This window comes from Emys orbicularis, chromosome 1 (assembly GCF_028017835.1).
Source record: "Emys orbicularis isolate rEmyOrb1 chromosome 1, rEmyOrb1.hap1, whole genome shotgun sequence".
Taxonomy (NCBI): Eukaryota; Metazoa; Chordata; order Testudines; family Emydidae; genus Emys; species Emys orbicularis.
The window spans coordinates 320613309-320628771 of record NC_088683.1 but is presented as its reverse complement, the minus strand read 5'-3'; the positions used below and the strand labels follow the sequence as shown (position 1 = coordinate 320628771).

The following is a 15463-nucleotide window of genomic DNA, read 5'->3' as shown; positions in this document are numbered from 1 at the left end:
TGAGTGCTTGCCCATGTTGATTTCATGTTAGGTTTGTGCACGCCCATGTGCATGGCTGCCAGAGATTTTTCCTTTCGTGGTATCTGTAGGGTTGGCTCTGGAACCCCCTGGAGCCGTGCACTCATGCACTGGTGTACGGGGTGCTGCCAGTCCCGCGCCCGCTCAGTTCCTTCTTACTGCCCATGACAATTGCAAGGTCAGTTGTGGTTTTGTCTGTGGACTTTTCTGTGTACATAGTTTTTAGTGTTAATAGTAGTTTAGTTAGTTAGTTAAAGGTCCCATCTGGGCCGTTGTCCCAGGATTGGGGCATGCCCTGTTTCACGGGCTTCAAACCATATGCAGCCTGCCACAAGCCTGTGCCAGTGAGCGACCCTCATATGAGCTCCTTAAAGTGCCTTGGGGAAGCTCACATCAAAGAAAAGTGCAGGATCTGCAAGGGCTTCAGGCCATGCACTCTTAAGGACAGGGACATTCATTTGAAGGGCCTGTTAATGGAAGCTGCTGTTCATCTGGCTTCGGAGCCGTGCTGCTGACTTAGCACTGAGCACATCGGCCTCAGTGCAGAGTGCTCCGTCAGCACTGGGCTCTTCTCCTTCCTCCATGCCGAAGAAGAGGTACAAAAAACAGCGTGGCAACAGGGGGTACTCCCAGGGGCTGCGGAGAGACAGGCAGCGAACTCCTAACAAAGTGACATCCATGCCAGGTTGCTCGTCTTTTCGAGAGCTGCAGTTGGCAGCAGATACTCCTCCTAGGACACTCAGCCCTGTTTAGGACCCACCACCGACTCCTGGGAGCAGTCAGAGACCCCTACATCTTCGAGCTTCCTCGATGCTGGAGGTTTTTCAGGTGGCAAAAGGCCTCCTATCACTCCTGGTGCCACCCAGAGACTCTCACCCATCAGCAAAGGTGGTCACTTCAAGATAGAATCCCTTGATGGGGCTGCCCCAGTCGGCCTTGACCCAGTGCAGGTCCTTGTCCTGTCACTGGTCACCAGATCCGTGACGTTGATCTCCGGTGTCATGGCACCAATCACTGGCTTCTCAGTCACCAGCACTGCTCCCCAGCGCCATGTCATACATCTCCAGCACTGTGGCAGTGGTTATCGCTCCCTGCCACCAGTCCCAGGTGTGGCACCGCTCTCTGCATCACAGCTGGCAGGAAATGTTAGCGATGGCTCCTCCTTGGTCACTGAGGGAGGAGTGCTCATTAGAGTCTGGGGAGGAAGCTACCCCTCCCGTGTCGCGGCACTGACATCGGCCGTATGCACCGGACTTTACTGCAGGTCCGTTGATGGCTTGGCTGCCAGGGCGGTGGCCGGTGCAATGGCCTTATTGGACCCCGTGGGGGTTCCCATCAATGCAGGGACTATATTCCCAGCCATGGTCCTCAGTAGTCTCCCAGAGGCGGACTCAGGTGCTGACCTGGCCACCACCACTGGAGACCAACTCGGATCTGGAAGCCAGTACCGAAACCCCAACAGCCCTGGTGCCATCAGCCCTGACTGTTTCTAACCGTCAGAGGGGTGAAATTTTGGAACAGCCTTCCGAGGGAAACGGTGGGGGCGAAAGACCTCCCTGGCTTCAAGATTAGGCTAGATAAGTTCATGGAGGGAATGGTTTGATGGGATAACGTGATTTTAGTCAATTAGGCAATAACATGCCATCGCTGGTAAAATGAGGGTCCGGCTGGAGATTCTTGCCTGTATGCTCGGGGTTCTACTGATCGCCATATTTGGGGTCGGGAAGGAATTTTCCTCCAGGGTAGATTGGCAGAGGCCCTGGAGGTTTTTCGCCTTCCTCCGCAGCATAGGGCAGGGGTCGCAAGCTGGAGGATTCTCTGCGACTTGAAGTCTTTATATCACGATCTGGAGACTTCAACAGCTGAGTTAAGGGAAAGTGGGTGGGTCAGCTTTTGTGGCCTGCATCATGCGGGAGGTCAGACTAGATGACCACAATGGTCCCTTCTGACCTTAAAATCTATGAGTCTATGAGACTGTGGAGGAGTCATCCCCTCCTGTGGTGACGGCCTTTACCTCATCCTCTCTGGATGAGTCAGTCATGGGGCCCACCAACCTGCTGCCACTGGACGTTTTTCGAGCCCACCAGGAGCTGCTCAAACGCGTTTCCTCGAACTTGGGGTTGGAGGCTGAGGTGATTAAGGAACCTGTGAACAGCCTCTTTGATATGTCTGCTGCGGCCATTCCTTCTGAGGTGGCACTCCCAGTACGATGGGGTAGTCAAGCTGGTCAAGGCACTGTGGCAAACCCCGTTTTCTCTGTCCCCAACATCCAAGTGGGCAGAGAAGTACTATGTCCTTGCCAAGGGCTATGAGTACATGTACTCCCACCCTCCCCCAGGGTCACTAGTGGTCTTGGCCACTAACGAACAATACAGGCAGGGGCAAACTAGGGCATCCTTTAAAGACTTTCAAAAGCTGGACTTATTTGGGAGAAAGGTTTATTCGACGGCCAGCCTGCAACTGCATATCTCCCACCAGCAAGCATTGTTGGGGAGCTACGACTTCAATGTCTGGAACTCATTGGCCAAATTTAAGGACTCCCTGCCTCAGGAGGCGAGACAGGAGTTCTTGACCATCCTGGTGGAGGGCAAGGAAGTAGCCTCTCTCCAGGCTGCCCTGGACGCGGCCAATTTGGTTGGCAGTGTCTGTGTGGCGCAGTTCATGGCTATAATCCTTGGGACTCTCCCACGAGCTGCAGCAGCTGTTCCAGGACCTTCCTTTTGAGGGCAATGTACTGTTCTCAGAACAAACTGACACCAGGTTGCATGGACTGAAAGATTTGAGTCGCTCAGTGTTCCTTGGGCCTGCACATGTTGCCGGCCTCACTGAGGCACTTCTGGCCACAGCCATCTCCTCCTAGGTTCTTGGGCCCATCTCGCCAAGGTCCCTGTAAGTAAAGGGATAGAGATTATAAGTGCCATCAACTCACTTTGTCTGCCCCGACTTACCAGTCGGGCTCCGCAAGACACCCTGGTGGCTTGTGGCAGGGATTTTCAGGGTGTACCCGAGAATGGTGTACCGGACTTGCCTCAGGATCCATCCCCCCCATCTGTTTCTGGACTGTTTGTCTCCTTTCCTTACTACACGGTCCCATGTTACCTTGGACTGTTGGGTATTTAACACAGTAGCGATTGGATACACCCTACAGTTCTCCTCCACTCCTCGCTACCACCCCCCCTTCCTCATCCCTCTTCAGGGACCCTTCTCATGAGCAACTTCTTGTCCAGGAGGAGCCCTCCTGCGTGTGGGGGCTGTAGAGGAATTTCCTCGAGAGCTGAGGGGGAAAGGGGTTTTATTCCTGATATTTCCTAATCCTGAATGCCAAAGGGGGCCTCAGGTCCATCTTGGACCTGCATTGATTCAACAAATATCTCAAAAAGTTAAAGTTCCGCATGGTGTCCCTGGTCTCCATCATCCCCTCCTTGGATCTGGGAGAGTGGTACGCTGCCCTCAACTTAAGACACCTATTTCCATATCTCTATTTTCTGTGGGCACAGGAGATTCCTCTGGTTTGTGGTGGGTCAACGCCATTAGCAATTCACAGCATTGATCTTTGGTCTATTGTCGGCTCCGAAAGTTTTCACAAAGTGCATGGCAGTCGTGGCAGCTTACCTGCAACGTCCAGGTGTGCAGATCTATCCATACCTCAATGACTGGCTAATCAAGGGCTATTTGTGATCCCCAGGTTCAGCACAGCATCAGTTTGGTATGGGCCACCTGTCAAAAGTTGGGGGCCTGCTTATAAAGGAACAGAAATCAATTCTGACATCACTTCGGAGAACAGAGTTTATAGGGGCAGTGCTTGACTCCACTCAGGCCAGAGCCTTCCTACCAGATTTCCGGTCCCGAGTAATGTTGGAACTTTATTGCATATAACACAGCGCGCCCACTCACAAGCACCAGAGTATGCCTCAGGCTACTAGACCACATGGCAGTGTGTACTCTACGTGGTACAGCATGCACAGCTGCGCCTCAGACCCCTGCAGATGTAACTGCTGTCAGTCTTCGCCCCCGGCAGGCACGATGGGTAAGGGATGGTGTCCCTAGACTCTGTTTGTCAGAGGGTGGAGATGGATGGCAGGAGAGAGATCACTTGATCATTAACTGTTAGGTTCACTCCCTCTGGGGCACCTGGCATTGGCCACTGTCGGTAGGCAGGATACTGGGCTAGATGGACCTTTTGGTCTGACCCAGTACGGCTGTTCTTATGTTCTTATACTGAACAACAATGGAGAAAGGACACAGCCTCGCCAAACTCTTATAGAAATAGGAAACCATGCCATGTATCTACCATTAACTGGAATGCAGCTTACTGTTCCATTATAGAGCTTTTTTATCAATAACACTATTTCCCCAGAAGTGCCAAGTCACCTCACCAGAGAGCTCACAATCTTGCTCAATGCACTGAATCAAAGGCCCAGTGGAAGTCTACAAGTGTGACACTATCAAGTCTATCAAGAGCAGTGACGTGATCACAGTAGTACCTATCTGCAGAACAAATATTTGATAATGGGCTCTTCAATCTAATAGCCAAAGGCAGAATATGATCCAAGGGTTGGAAGTTGAAGCTAGACAAATTCAGAATAGAAATGGGGCTCAAATTTTTAACAGTGAAGCAAATTAGCAAGGGTTGCAGAGGATTCTCCATCACTGGCAATTTTTAAATCATAGAAATGTAGGACTACAAGGGATCTCGATAGGTCATCTAGTCCAGTCCCTTACACTGAGGCAGGACTAAATATTATCTAGATCAGTTCTGACAGGTGTTTGTCTAACCTGTTAAACCTCCAATGACAGAGATTCCACTACCTCCCTAGGTAACTTGTTCCAGTGCTTAGCTACACTTTCAGTTAGGAAGTTTTTTCCTAATGTCTAACCTAAATCTCCCGTGCTGCAATTTAAGCCCATTACTTCTCGTCCTGTCCTCAGTGGATGAGAACTATTTTTCTCTCTCCTCTTTATAAGAAATGGTTACCTACCTTTCATAACTGTTGTTCTTCCGAGGTATGCTGCTCACGTCCATTCCATGTTAGGTGTGTGCATGCCCATGTGCACAGCTGCAGGAGATTTTTCCCTTTGTGGTATCTGGAGGGCTGGCTCTGGTGCCCTCTGGAGCCCAGTACTCTGTGCACTGGTATATGGGGCACTACCAGCCCCGCACCCTCTCAGTTCCTTCTTCCTATGAACTCCAACTGCAAGGAAGGAGGGCGGGTCATGGAATGGACATGAGCAACACATCTCGAAGAACAACCATTACAAAAAGGTAGGTAACCATTTTTTCTTCTTTGAGTGCTTGTTCATGTCGATTCCATGTGACTCTCAAGCAGTATCCCTGGAGGTGAGTTCTGAGTTCATTTACGTGCTGTTTGCAACACTGCTCTGCCGAAGCTGGCATTGTCCTGGGCTTGCTGGGTGATGGCGTAATGGGACGCAAAGGTATGGACTGAAGACCAGGTAGCGGCTCTGTAGGTGTCTTGGATCAGTATCTGTGCAATTAAGGCCACTGATGAAGCTTGTGCTCTGGTGAAATTGATGGATAAGCTTGAGGAGGCAGCTGTCAGTGGTGTTGAGCTGAGCACACCATTTTGCTTCGAGACATTGAATGTGCCAGTGATGTTGCCTTGTTGACTCACTATGGTGAATCGTTGCAGCTGGGGGCCAAGCTGATTGGGCAAGAAGCAGAGTGCGCTGGTCTGGTTATCAGTCTGGATGAAACAAAGTTCCTGGCTGTTACTATCAAGTAGCCTGTAATTCTAGATTACAACCAGGTCAGTCTTAACTTGTTTGGATAGTATATTGAGCAGATGGGAACTGTCAAATACTAGAGAAGTATCATAGACAATACTGCTCAAAAGATATGGATGTTCTCGTTGCAGCAGCTATTTCTGTGTTCCAAACCCTTTAGTGGCCTCTGTGAAGACACTGTAATATCAAAGCTTACCACAAAGTTGCTGATCTATAGAACCACTGTTGTATAGCAGTGAGATGTGGAAGAAGCACTGGGAAGGTTGAAGAGTGATGAATTGGCTTGTTTCTGATTCTCGTCTTTGTCAGCTGCTCCATATTATGTAGTAGGATGAGATCAGCAATGAGAATATTCATAGTCAAACACAGCAACAGTTTCCATTTTTACTGGTTTGATTTTTGGCAGCTTTCTCTATATGGATATACTAGGAATGAAGACCAACAAATTACAAAACATGTTTACCAAGGAATGCTGCATTGTGGTTGGTAATCATGTCATCAAAAGCTCTGATGGTGCAATGAGTGAGTTAGTCAGTCAGTGATGGACAGAGGGAGTATGCAGCAAGACCATTTTAAGACCTAGATAAAGGTCAGTTTGGATGCCACTTGATCTGCATGACGGCCACGTCCTTTTGGTATTTGCCTTGAGAATGATGAAGAGTATTCCTTCTGCATCCTCTACCAAGAGACTAGTTTTATTTAGTCTGAATTGGCTCCTGTTATGGCTTTACCCTGAACCATTTTAAATATGTCAGCCTGTCTGTTAGGGTTGGATTTTTGTGTCCTTAGTCTCTGAGAAGAAATAAGTTGGCTGCCCCATCCTGACACTCTTCCCTTTCCACCACTTTCTTGAAGAAAAAGTTGTGGTTTAGAAAGTTTTTTTTGTCCTTTTTAAAAAAATGGGAAATCTTTTTTTCTATGGGTCCAAGGAGGACTGTAGGGTTTCTAAATTTTCAATAGGTGACTTTGGTTCTATGTTGGTATTTTTGAACAGATAAGTGTATTGTTACCCCAACACAAAATAATGATCCTGTGACGGGGCACCTGCACACTGGGCTCTAAGGGGTTAATAGAGCCCTAGGGAGGCTGCGCAGGAGGCAGCCAATCAGAAAAGTGCTGAAGGGAGCAGCCAAGCAGGCACATATAAAAAGGGAGCTGCAGGGCAGAGGAGGGCAGTTCTCTGCTGGGAACCCAGGGAGGAAGGACTGTGTCTCTGGAGGGTTGCGAGAACTGCCAGCACCCTGGACAGAGAAGTGCTGCTAGCAGGGACCGGGGGAATGAGAGACCGCTCCTGGCGGCTGGGGTTTGCAGGCTGAGGTCCTGAAACAAGGGCAAAGAGGATACTGGGGCCACAAGGAAGTGGCCAGACAATTCGCTGCAGTAGCTACTAAGGTAAGTGGCTGAACAGCGCACTGCAGGTCCCCAGGAACGGGGGGGCACAGTGTGTGGCACGGCTGGAGGGCTGTGTCGCTGAAGAGGATGCTGCAGTCCTTGGAGAGACGTGGGTCCTAGAGCAGGAGTGATGGTGGCGAGGCACCACCCTAAGAGGGCGCACTAACACACAGAGCTAATCCCCAGGACACCCAGCAGGAGGCGCCACAGTGGTGAGTGAACCCCATCACTTGAGCATATTCATAAACGATCTGGAAAAAGGGATAAACAGTGAGGTGCCAGATTTGCAGATGATACAAAACTACTCAAGATAGTGAAGTCCAAAGCAGACTGCGAAGAGCTACAAAAAGATCTCACAAAACTGTGGGACTGGGCAACAAAATGGCAGATGAAATTCATGGTTGATAAATGCAAAGTAATGCACATATAAAATGATGGGGTCTAAATTAGCTTTTCCGACTCAAGAAAGATACCTTGGAGTCATTGTGGATAGTTCTCTGAAAACATCCATTCAATGTGCAGCGGCAATCAAAAAGGCTAAAAATGTTGGGAATCATTAAGAAAGGGATAGATAATAAGACATAAAATATAAAATTGTCTCTACATAAATCCATGGTACGCCCACCTCTTGAAAACTGCGTGCAGATGTGATTGCCCCATCTCAAAAAAGATGTATTGGAATTGGAAAAGTTTCAGAAAAGGGCTACAAAATTGATTAGGGGTATGGAATAGCTTCCATATGAGGAGAGATTAAGAAGACTGGGACTTTTCAGCTTGGAAAAGAGATGCCTGGGGGTGGTGGGGGTGGTGAATGACAGGTCTATAAAATCATGCTTGGTGTGGAGAAAGTAAATAAGGAATTATTTACTCTTTTCCAGAACTAGGGGTCACCAAATGAAATTAATAGGCAGCACGTTTAAAACAGAAGGAAGTATTTCTTCACACAGTGCACAGTCAACTTGTGGAACCCTTTGCCAGAGAATGTTGTGAAGGCCAAGACTATAACAGGGTTCTAAAAAAAGCTAGATAAATTCATGGAGGACAGGTCCATCAATGGCTATTAGCAAGGATGGTATCTCTAGCCTCTATTTGCCAGAAGCTGGGAGTAGATGACAGGGCATGGATCACTTGTTCGTAACTTGTTCTGTTTATTCCCCCCGAAGCACCTGGCATTGGCCACTGCCAGAAGACAGGATACTGGGCTAGATGGACCTTTGGTCTGACCCAGTATGGCCGTTCTTATGCTCTTATTCTACCAGAGCCTTGGCTTGTTCAGTGAAAAGAATCCTAGAAGAGAATTGTAAGGTAGCAAACTGGCTATCCCTGGATTCTTTTTAGGCATTGAAGTCTGGAAATTGTTAAGTCTGTGGATGTTGCCTTCGTGTGGTGGGTGCGCATGCTTTTGAATTTTGAGTTGGTTGGGATAATTATCCTGTATGTATTGGTGATTTGAGTGCATACAAATAGTTTTAAAAGATAATTATGTTTGTCACTTACCAATCCAGAGAGTCTGTACATAATTAATTTTTCTGATTCTGTTGCTTAATGTTACCTATTTGAGTTTTCTGTTTCATAAGAGATGTTGCTATGGAAATTTCATTTGACAAACTGAAGCTTGAGAGAGGCATCCATAACCCTTTCTTGGTTGCTTTTTGTCTGTCAACAGAGGGCTCAATATCTAAGTTCCCTCTAAGCTGCGCGGCCACGTAGCAGGCTATAAAGGGCTGTGCAGGCGCGCAGCCACAGGGGTCTGGGGAGATGAGAGAGGTAGGCGGGGAGGGGAGCAAGTTGGGGTGTGCAGGGCTGCCGCGGGGAGAGGCACCTATCCCCAGGTCTTGGGAGCTGCTGCCGGTGGGGAGAGGGCTGAGGGCAGTCCGCACCCCAAACTCCTCAGCCCTGACCCCACCCCAGAACCCTCACCCCCCAGCTGGAGCCCTCAGCCCTGCACCCCAACCCCCATACAAATACTCTGAATCCCTCAGCCCTGGCCCTATCCAAGAGCCCTAACCCCCCACACCTCAACCCTGAACCTCCTCCCACACTCTGAACCCCTTGGAACCCCTGCCACACGTCGCCTCCGTATTGGTACACATAAAATTCATTCTGCACATGAATATAAAAAATTAGAGGGAACATTGCTCAATATGCTAGTCTTGAATGGTAACAGAGATGGACAAACACTGTGTACAGGTTAAAATTCTATTTAAAAAAAAACAGGCTACCCCTGTCCCCAAAATCAAACAGATAAAATAGTTGCACTGTGAAATGAAAATCCAGCTCGCAAGAGGATGCGTTAACATTTCCATTGACCCCATGGGTCATGTCCGCCAAGTGCAGAATGGAACTTTCTCTAGGCTTTCTTCTGTCAATCAAGCTGAATTTTTTCATGTGAAACTTAACCAACATTAACTCCTTCCTCACCTTGTTACCAAGGTGAAACTTTCTACGGATTACTATCGCTCACATAATTCTTCATAGGTTTATTTGTCATCCTAGTTGCCAGGGTCAGTGAGGATTGGTTTCTCTGGCTTTTGTGGGAGTTCTGTAGTGGGGAATGTGATCAACAGTTCAAAATGAATATTTAGACAATTTAATTAAATACAGTCATAAGTTATATGATGAAACAAATTACTATTATGTTTGTTTTTTCTAGGATATATTTATGTTTATAACAAGGCAACTGAAAGGATTAGAAGATACAAAAAGCCCACAGTTCAATAGATATTTTTATTTACTTGAGGTAAGCTAAAATTATTACTATTTATTATTACTACTTTTTCAAGTTCTTGTAATAACTACTGTACCCTTTTCTTTCCCCCCCAACATAGAATATTGCTTGGGTCAAATCTTATAATATATGCTTTGAGCTAGAAGACAGCAATGAAATTTTCACACAGTTGTACAGAACGCTGTTTTCCGTAATAAAGTAAGTATATTCTGATTGATGTAGTTTTAATTATACATTTCAGGAAAACTATTCTAATTTAAACATTGAATCTGTATATATTCTGCTTGCTCATTAAAGCTGTTAGTCTGGATATTATAGCAATCAAAGCTTAACATTTCTGTTTTAAGAATTCAGTTTATTATACTTATGTTGCTGCCTAGGATTAAAAAAGTATATGTTCTGCCTCGTTTTTCAGATAATACTTTGTGGGAGGATTCAGTTACCCACCTCCTCTTTCCAAAAATCTTGGTGATATGAGAATGTATTAGTGTTTGGAGAATAACTATTGAATATACAAAAGCTTTAAAAATTTAGTTGCATGTTTTATTTAGATATTATCTTAGGTCAGAAGTGTTGGCCGCTCGGGGGGACATCAAAGGTCCGTGGCCCGGTGTGCTTGGCACCAATAAAGACACCGAGGGGAGAAAGCAAGCCAAGTTTATTTCAGAGCTCTGAAATGGCACTAGGAGACCAGCATGTCTCAAATCCAGTGCAACAAATACAAATAACTTTTACCTTTTATACCCCAAACTGTTTCTGTGTAAGCCTTTGTCTGGCTATTCCCCCACCCCTCCCTTCCAGACAACTGTTACAATAAGCTTGTGAGAAAACTTTCCCAGTCTCTGCGACCTTGAATTAGACATCTGCAAACTAACTACCCCTCGGTTCCCTCCTCCTTATCTCTATTATTTCTGCTAGTGTGAGTGAAACTGCAGCCATCTGCTAGAAACGCTGACCAATACATTTCTGCTTCAGCCTACTACAGAGCATGTAAAGCAGTAAACACAGAAGTAGGTGAGAGTTCACAAGATGGAGTTTGGGGGTTCAGATAGGCCCAGAGCAAGAGAGTTTCATCGACACTTTGGTCTTCCGCTCTCCCGAGTTACCTGGTAGCTATGCCTAGTGGACCCCAACAGAAGTGTGGGAAATATTTCCAAGATAGTGTCTGAGAGAGTAGAAAATGAGAGCTCACTCTGGCTCTACTCTTTTGGGTTTTGTCTTGTATAATATCCTTAAAACAAATGAAACTGAAACAAACTTCCTAGCCCAAAATTTAGAAACCACTTCTTTAGGAAATGCTCTTTTAAAAAAAGGCACTGTTTTAGCGTTCACTGCCTATTTGTTTGTATTCATCTTACCTGTTGAAACTATTATCTCAAATAAATTTTTTTTAAAATGGTGTAGACAATAGATTAAATGCATTTAGTCCCTACTTTGGAAGTACATATTCTCATATTACATCTCCAGTAATGACTCAGACTTGGTCATTCTATGTTTTTCTGTTGTTCTGTATTTTAGTACCTTGCTTTTCTGGTCAGTGGTCACTTATGTAGACTTTTTTACTGTTAATAAGAATTTACTGTCTGCACTGAGTTGACAGTATTATTTATGCGTTTCATTTTCCCAAATTTGAGTTTTGTGGTTAGATACGATCTGTTAGTTTACATCAATAGTGTGAACACTAGTGTAAGTAAATCAAACACATTTTACCTGAACTTTCCCTTGCTTATTTTTGTGTCACCGGTACATGTGCATTGCTTAAAATTTTTGTTGATTTGTTCCATATTTTTAATAATATTTATTTAGAATTTCAAGCTGAACATTGAACTAATGACATCACAATTATGAGACTTTCATATTGTAACACTGGGAGAACTTTTGTTATAAAGAAAGTTCATATTGTGAGGGTGGAGAGAATTTTTATCTCTGTGCAAATGTGCAATTTTTTCCTTGTATAGCGTAGTACATGGAGAGAGAATAGAGAATACAAGAAACATTATAATGAAAATTTGCATATAGAGCCTCGTAATTAGTTTGATTTCTCAGGATGAATTTATGCTTTACTTTTTAAGAAAAAGTACTGTTTCTGGCTGTCTTGTGATTGATTAGAGGTAATACTTTGTTGTAATATAGTACATATATTTATATATGCTAAGAAATTCTACCTTTAATTTCAGCAATGGTCATAATCAAAAAGTACACATGCACATGGTGGATTTGATGAGCTCTATCATTTGTGAAGGAGATACTGTGTCTCAGGAGCTTTTGGATACTGTTTTAGTTAATCTAGTGCCAGCACATAAGGTAAGCCTCAATAGCTGTTGAATTTTACGGCTTGGTCGTGTTGAAACTTGATCCAATTCACAGGGCAAATTGTGAGATGAATTAATCCACTAAATTTGCTTGGTCTAGCCTTCATGACTCAATTTTATGTAAAACTCAGGGACATTTCATTGCTTTCATTGGGTTGTCATGAAGTGAAAATGTTTTGTCTTAGTTTTTAACAGTAGCCTAATGTTGTAAATATTTTTCTTTGTAAACTTTATTTGCATTGTGACTTGTCTGAAAGTTAATTGTGAGTAACATCTTTATTTAAGTGGTATGTGGGTAGTAAGAACCTTGCATAAATGTATTGTTTCCTTTGAAACCAAGGTTGTTACTGTTAATTAAAAATAAAACTATGTTTATGATTTTATAGTTGTACATGTGTGAACAGGCCCAAGTACCATACTTTTATAAATTGGGGGGGGGGGAGGCAAAATTAATCAAATTCATGATTTTTGCCTTTGAATTAGTCAGTGACTAAGTGCATCATAATGCATTCTCAACATTGTTTTTGACATTAATAAAAACGTTAGGAAAGTGGTGGAACATGAAGTACTAAAAGGATGGATGCTTTACTTTGATAGCTTACGTACAATCATGCAGTTATTACTAGGCAAACTGAGAAATGACTGTTTTAGACTTTTATCTTTGGTATACATTATCATCCTTGAATTTTTAAAAAAAGGAGGAAAGCCTGATTTGTTCTGAGGTATAAACAAATGCGGGATATTATCTCGTGGAACTTTGGATACAAGATGTAACATAGATAAGATGATGCAAAGTTATATAAGTTACATGGAGATAACTGAATTTTGTAAGATAGTTGTGGAAATATTACTGCTTAAATTTTGGGCAGCCTTGGATGTACTCAGTGGAGAACAGAGTCTTTTGAAACTAAACTATATATTCAAGAAGAGGCCTCAGTGTTTTTTTTAAATGTTATACTGCTACAGACAGGCTACAGTAGATGGATATGTGAAAGATTTTGATTGTCACTTCCGAGTGCTGCCTGGTGTGTGTGTATATGTGTATGTATGTGTGTGTGTGTGTGTGTGTGTGTGTGTATATATATATATATATATATATATATATATATATATATATATATATATATATTTGGTAAAAAGTGATTTTATATTTTTTTATGGTTAAATTGATTGCAACAATTTCAGAACAGTATGTAAGAGAGCATGGTTCACTGGAAGGAATGTAGTCAGACTTTTGAAGAGGTGCTCTTTGACAGAATAAAGCAAGGTAGTACAATGTTCTGTGTACATCTCACTTCTGTGTATTCAACATAGAAAATTAATTACTAGAGTAGAATTTCATTATTATCATCATGGCAGACCTCAAAGGGACATGGCCCCCTTGCAGACTGAGCGCTACCGGGGTTAATGAGAAGCAGAGTTTAAGCGGGTGAAAAGCTTCTGTTTTTTATTGACAATCTTACTATTCAAGGCATATAGAGAGTACCTAATTGTTGTATCAGACTTTTTTGACTGAAAATATTCAAAGTGCATTCTTACACGCAGCTATATTGTATGTAATTTGAGAGATACCAGTACTTATCTGTGACAAAAAAATCAGCCCCAAAATTCAGATTCAGATTTATTAGAGGAGACCTCAGGGCATGAAAAATGTAAAAGCAATACTATAGACTCTCTGTTTTTTCAATTTGGAATTTTCTTTTTTGAACATCTCTTTTATTTGGTGTTTTTGTGCCACATTGATCTTTAGACTTTACAAATTATTCTCTATCATTTTGTGGAAAGTTGTTCCTGCATCTTTAGTGAGAGATGATTCAATATATGTTTCCATGAAAGTTCTAAACTTTTATTGAATAAAAGTACAGTAGTTTGACTCTTCTTATAGAATAAAAGTTAAAATATTCAGGGAAGATTGGATGTAGTATTGAGCACTGTGCAGGCTGGTTTGAATAGTAGGATCTCAGATGGGCATTTTGAAAGTTTATAGTGGATAAAAACAAGGTATTGGCAGGAAAACCCCCGAATTGTGTAATGCTTCGATTCTGGCTTTTCTTCCTCTTCTTGCTAATAAAAGGTGGCCTTTTTAACTACACTAATGTTAATTATATACAGGGCTTCTGTGTTTTTGGGTTTATTAATTTGGTTTTTTGAAGTTAATTTTATCAAATTTTCAGTAGTAGGAATCCAAGAATTGGGTTTTTTGGGGGGCTTTCTCTTTGTATAGTCAGTAATGAAGAATGCATATAATATACATTACTCATTACAGGGAGTAATCACTTCGTATTGTTCCGAAGTGCGCTTTAATGTTTTTTTTTTTTTTTTTTTTTTAACGTTTCAAGCAGCACTACATTAAATGCACTAATAAACATTTAATGCGCACCAGCAGGGTCTACCTGGAGCAAAAAATGCGAGTATGCTTTAGAAATCACACGCCGTGAGTCCTCATTACTATTCCATATAGATGAGTCTTTAGATACAAGTAACCATTTCTGCTCTTTTTCTTATCTGTAGTGGATTAAACACTGATTTAATTTTTTTGTATTGTGGGTTTTTACTGGTTAAAACCACAAATCAGAAGCCCTAAATACATGCTCGCTAATTGCTGCAATTATTTGCATAATTTGCTTAAGTATAATGTTCTGAGACTTGTATGTATGTGATCCAAGTCTGTTGTGATCTAAATCTGCTAAATACAGGTCTGTATTTTACATTTGGTTATTCAGCCAGTATTCTGAAATTTTTTGGTACAGATTTTAGGCTTCATAGTGAATACAAGTGATATATTTATATTTCAACACAAAAACTCAGGGTACGTCTACACTACCCGCTGGATTGGCGGGTAGCGATCGATCTATTGGGGATCGATTTATCGCGTCTAGTGAAGACGCGATAAATCGATCCCCGATCGCTCTGCTGTCGACTCCAGAACTGCACCACGGCGAGAGGCGGAAGCAGAGTCGATGGGGGAGCGGCAGCCGTCGTTCCCGTGCTGCGAAGTAAGTGATTCTAAGTTGATCTAAGATGTCGACTTCAGCTACGCTATTCTCGTAGCTGAAATTGCGTATCTTAGATAGATTTTCCCCCCTCCCCCTAGTGTAGACCAGGCCTTAGTTACGGTGAAGCCTGAGATTGAAGGCGCAAATCAATGGTTTAAATGTATATTACTTTACAAAAATGTTAGCTTTTTTTTTTTAATTCCTCAAATGATAGAAAACCAAGAAATGCAAACTTGAGGTCACATTATTCCAAAAAGCCCACCTCCCTGCAT

The 15463-nt window shown here is 43.4% G+C and overlaps 1 protein-coding gene across 1 annotated transcript in view; it reads left to right on the top strand.

The window, feature by feature from the left end:
• The window catches only part of PDS5B (PDS5 cohesin associated factor B), a 252523-nt gene that overhangs the window by 64005 nt on the left and 173055 nt on the right, over positions 1-15463 (top strand). The window contains exons 4-6 of the mRNA XM_065403763.1: positions 9809-9895; positions 9984-10081; positions 12061-12187. Coding sequence (XP_065259835.1) covers positions 9809-9895; positions 9984-10081; positions 12061-12187 — 312 coding nt within the window. The remainder of the gene's footprint in view (positions 1-9808; positions 9896-9983; positions 10082-12060; positions 12188-15463) is intronic.